The sequence below is a fragment of the Gracilinanus agilis genome, chromosome 4, assembly GCF_016433145.1.
Source record: "Gracilinanus agilis isolate LMUSP501 chromosome 4, AgileGrace, whole genome shotgun sequence".
In the NCBI taxonomy this organism is placed as follows: Eukaryota; Metazoa; Chordata; class Mammalia; order Didelphimorphia; family Didelphidae; genus Gracilinanus; species Gracilinanus agilis.
In genome coordinates, this window is record NC_058133.1 from 256,856,724 (window position 1) to 256,861,140 (window position 4,417).

Genomic DNA, 4,417 nt, shown 5'->3' on the forward strand with positions numbered 1-4,417 from the left:
GAAGGAAGGAAGGAAAGAAGGAAGGAAAGAAGGGAAACAAGGAAGGAAGGAAGGAAAGAAGGAAGGAAGGAAGGAAAGAAAGAAGGGAAACAAAGAAGGAAAGAAAGAAAGAAGGAAAAGAAGGAAGGAAGAAAGGAAGGAAAGGAGGGAGGGAGGGATGGCAGAAGGAAGGGAGGAAGGAAGGAAAGAAGGAAAAAAGGAAGGAAGGAAGTTGTCTCTATCCTTCATTTGGACATGAACACTTTCCTTATCTATAGATTAGGAAGACAATTTCTCTCTTACTCTTCTAATTTCTTTATATCATCCTTTAGGTCTAAGTCACAGAATCAACTGGAATTTATCTTGTTATTCAATGTTGGTATAACTTCTTTCCAATTTTCCCAGCAGTCGTTTTTTTCAAATAATGAATACTAAGAACTGGGGTCTGAGGGTTTATCAAACACCAGGCTACTGCATTGATTGGCTTCTGTATAAGGACAACCCCCTTTTGAATTACAACTGAAACTTTCTCTGCTTCAAGACATATGATGAAGCAATCCCCTATTTTCACCAACCCCTACATCTCTTGCCTCACATCCCTTCTCCTTTAGTATGAAAACTTCTCTTCTACATACCAGCCTCCTGTAATAAGGATGTCTCACAAAATTTGGGGTAGGGAGAGAGGGGAGGGAGGCAAAAAGAAAGAGGGAGAGAAAGACTAAAGTGGGAGGAGATATGAAGTGAGATAGCTCTAATATGAGCTAACTCTGTGAGTGGTGGACTATCTCATAGGAAGTGAGGTATTGTGAGCTGTCTCTAATGAAAGTTGTATTTTCTCTAACTTGATATTTAGATATAAGGGAGACATGGAATACTAATACCTGCCAAACTGTTTTCTTTCCTGTAGAAATCTACATATTGGGGGCTATAGGAGGGGTGGAGGGCCTCTTGTTCCTGCTTGTACTCATTCTGTCTGGCTGTATTTACCAGCTCCGAAAAAGAGGTAAGCCTTGGAGCCAATCACAGGCAACCTTCCTCTTTCTTTCCTGTTATGATTGAAATTAAGGTAAACTGTGGCACAAAATTCTGAGCACATTCAATTTATTGGCAAAGCTAGTATTTACCAGTAAAACAGGTCTTTATCTCCTCAGCAAGCCAAAAGACCTAGAATGAGACCAGACAGATCATCTTTACAGAGAAAATGAAGAGCATCCAAAAGCTAGAAGGCAGCTGCATAGATGGGGAAAACAATATGATTAGTTGGAAATCAGGACTGTAAGTGGGCTAGTAACAGCTTCTCCTTCCATTTTATCTCTATAGAAAGCTCACTGATGGTGTTCAACTGCATGGCTAGTTAGTTTCACAGTGATAATAGTCCAGACTTTCTTGGAGGACAGCCAATGTAGCAGAGATAACAGACCAGACTCCCTGGCATCCACCTGCACCCTTTGAAAACAACAGATAACACAAATGACTAGCAGGAAAACTGAACTTCTAAACTTCATTAACTCGGAGACAAAAGCTGATTTTTTAAATTTAACTCAGAGACAAAGAAACATGACTTAGGCAGTATACAAAATGTCAGCAGTATTACAGAATAGAATCAATGACAAAACAGAATCAATTTGATTTTCTCACTCTCCTCTCTATCTTTAGCTATCTGTCTCTGGGGACCAGTTTTTCCTGCCAGCCATTTAGGACCCCCTCTTTAAAAAATAATTTAATTTTTTTGCCAATGGACAAAAATCTATTTTCTCTGCTAACCTTCTTATTGAAAAAGGAAAAAGACAACAACAAAACTCTTGTAACAAATATTTAGAGTTAAGCAAAACAAATTTCCATATTGGTCATACCCTAAAAAACATTCTTTTAGCATCTATCCACACATTTACCCCACCCCATTTTCCCTAACTGCCCTCTGTTGTGAGGAAGATAAGATTAGTTATTGATTAGGTATTAAGATGTATCTAGCAGGAAGGAGCTGGAGCTGGGAATTCCAGGATGGAATGAGGGAGCAGGAAGAAGTGACTTGGACTCTGGGAAGGACTCCATTGGGGGTTAACACAAACTGTGATTAGCCCTGGGAGCACTCAGAGTAAAAGGACATCCTGTAACCTAACTTCCCCTGGGATCCTGAGTGGTGGCATCTAGCAAAGTGAGAAGATCAATAGTCCTGTGCCAAGGAAGAGGAGGAAGTTTTGAGCAAAATCCTCCCTATTTGGTACCTGAGACTACCTTGGCTCTTGGCATCCAGAGATCATCAGTGGATTGCAGTGAGAATCCCAAAGCCACAAAGCCCCTAGCTGAGCTGCTCAAGCCTGGCAGGTTCCAGGTCTGAGGCAGTCACCCAGAGACTCCACTGCTCCTTGGGCCCTATCAGTTTAGATTACTAAATTAGTGTAGAAATAAGTCTTCCCTTTTCCCTGTCGGTTATGTCATTAGATTTAAGGTTTTAGAGTAGTTATCCCTATCCCACCTTTTAGTTGTTCATAATTAAACCCAGTTATATCCTGTTACCTTGTCTGTTGAATTCAAAGCCTCTGGCCAGAGTGACAGTTGGCTAACTGTCCTTTGTCAGTTAGGAGCAGTTTGGCTGTTCAAGTATTCATGTCCAGGTCTAGTCTCTCATAAATCCCAGAGAATGTTCCTACAAACCACTTAGTTTATTTATAATATCCCTGGTGACCCCATTACCCTTACTTATATTTTCTACACCTCCCCTAGCACCATAGATCTTTCCACTGTCCCCACTTCTTGAAAGACCCTAGGTGAGAAAGTTTTTAAGCTCAGGGAGAGCATGGATTAGGAAAGAATTCTTCAGAGGATGGAAATGGGGCAAGATAGACAACTTATGATATAGTTTCTCTACATAGGAGGGTGAGGGGATTGAATGGTCTCCAAGAGAACTCCTTGAAAATAGGGACTATCTCAGTTTTCTGTTTGTATCTCTAGCAGTTAGCACAATGTAAATGTTTAATAAATGTCAATAATATAATAAAAAAAATTTTCTGAGTTATGTCCTTTTCTTTACAGTGAGGAGACTGGAGAGGGACAGGGTGAGTTCTGGGGGTCTGTTAGAGTGTGGGGAAGGGGACTAGAGATGTGGAGAATGAGGGTAAGATTGGAAAGGATATACTAAGAAAGGGACCAGAAGAATAGGAGAGAGAGAAGTGGGTGGTTCTCAGTAGAGCTGCCTCCTCACCCTCTTGACCATCTTTCTCCATTCCTTTAGGAAGACTCTTTGGAGCAGCAGCTTCATTATGCCTCTCTCCAGAGGCTTCCATCCGGGCTGAAGGAAGGAGCTGGAGAAGCTTTTCAAAATGATCCCAGTGGGGACTATGCCTGTGTCAAGAAGTCTAGTAATGTGTAATTGCAACTTCAGTAGTCATACCCAAGAAGTTTATACCAGGAAGACGCCAATAATAGTGATGAGACCCACCAAAAATGCTAAGTGAAGATGGGGAGGGAGGCCCAAGTTCCAGGCTGGTGATGACCTCAAAGTCTTCCTACCCTCCCCAGGACTCCAACAAAACAGGGGAGTGTTTTTAACCCAATAAAGAGTATTTTGTTCCCACCACTTTAAATGTCTCAGGCCTCCCAGTCTATTGCAGGACCAAAATTCAAAATAGAAATTTCCAGATTCAAACTGGTCTTTTCTGTTGGAGTGGGGAGGGGAGGTTTGTGGTTTGGACAAAGGAGAAGAAGGGGAAATACAAGGTTTCCAGATCTCTTCAGAAGGCTGGAAAACAATCTCTAAGTTCACCCCTACACGACAAGATTTTAACAAGGTTGAGGAATTTGACAAGTAAAAAAATCTGGTCTCGTTTTAAAAATAAAATAAATTTAAAATTAGCAACCAGGATCCCTGAAAGGAGGAAAATTTTGAGCTTTACTTGAGGGTGAGGTGGAGATGGGTTGATATTAGAGCTGAAAGGACCTTAGACATAATCTAGTCCAACAAACTCATTTTATAAATTAGAAAATTGAGTCTCGGAGATGATGTGACTAGCCCAAGGACACAGGGCTGGTTGGTGTGTTTCAGGGCCAGAATTCAAACCCAGATCCTCTGATTCCAAATCTATGGTGCTCTTTCTACCACACAAAGCTTTGAGTCCAAGTTTCTCATTGTTAGGACTTGTTTTCCTTATCCCTCTCCCCCCAGCCAACTAAACTCTAAATTGAGGGAAGGGAATTTATAGAGAGCATGAAAACAGATACCTCTGGAGAGAGAATAGTGTCTGGAAATATTAAAGGGAAAAGACACAAATAGTTCATTATGGGGCAGCTAGAGGCTTATTGGGATTCTCTTGGGAAATTCCAGATGTCACACCTCATTTTCATGGCACTGTCAAAGAGGTGTCCTGGTACCCTGGTGTCCTTTGGTGATGGTGACCAGGAAAAGAGAGATGTGAAGTTACTAAGGGCTCTAGTCCCTTAC

General features: G+C 41.4%; 1 protein-coding gene across 1 annotated transcript in view; it reads left to right on the forward strand.

Annotated features, from left to right (window-relative positions):
• The window catches only part of LST1 (leukocyte specific transcript 1), a 9,445-nt gene extending 5,897 nt beyond the window's left edge, over positions 1–3,548 (forward strand). Inside the window, exons 2-4 of the mRNA XM_044675261.1 lie at positions 887–982; positions 3,013–3,035; positions 3,212–3,548. Of these exons, the coding sequence (XP_044531196.1) occupies positions 887–982; positions 3,013–3,035; positions 3,212–3,349 (257 nt within the window). The 3' untranslated portion in view covers positions 3,350–3,548. The remainder of the gene's footprint in view (positions 1–886; positions 983–3,012; positions 3,036–3,211) is intronic.
• Positions 3,549–4,417: the final 869 nt, after the last annotated feature.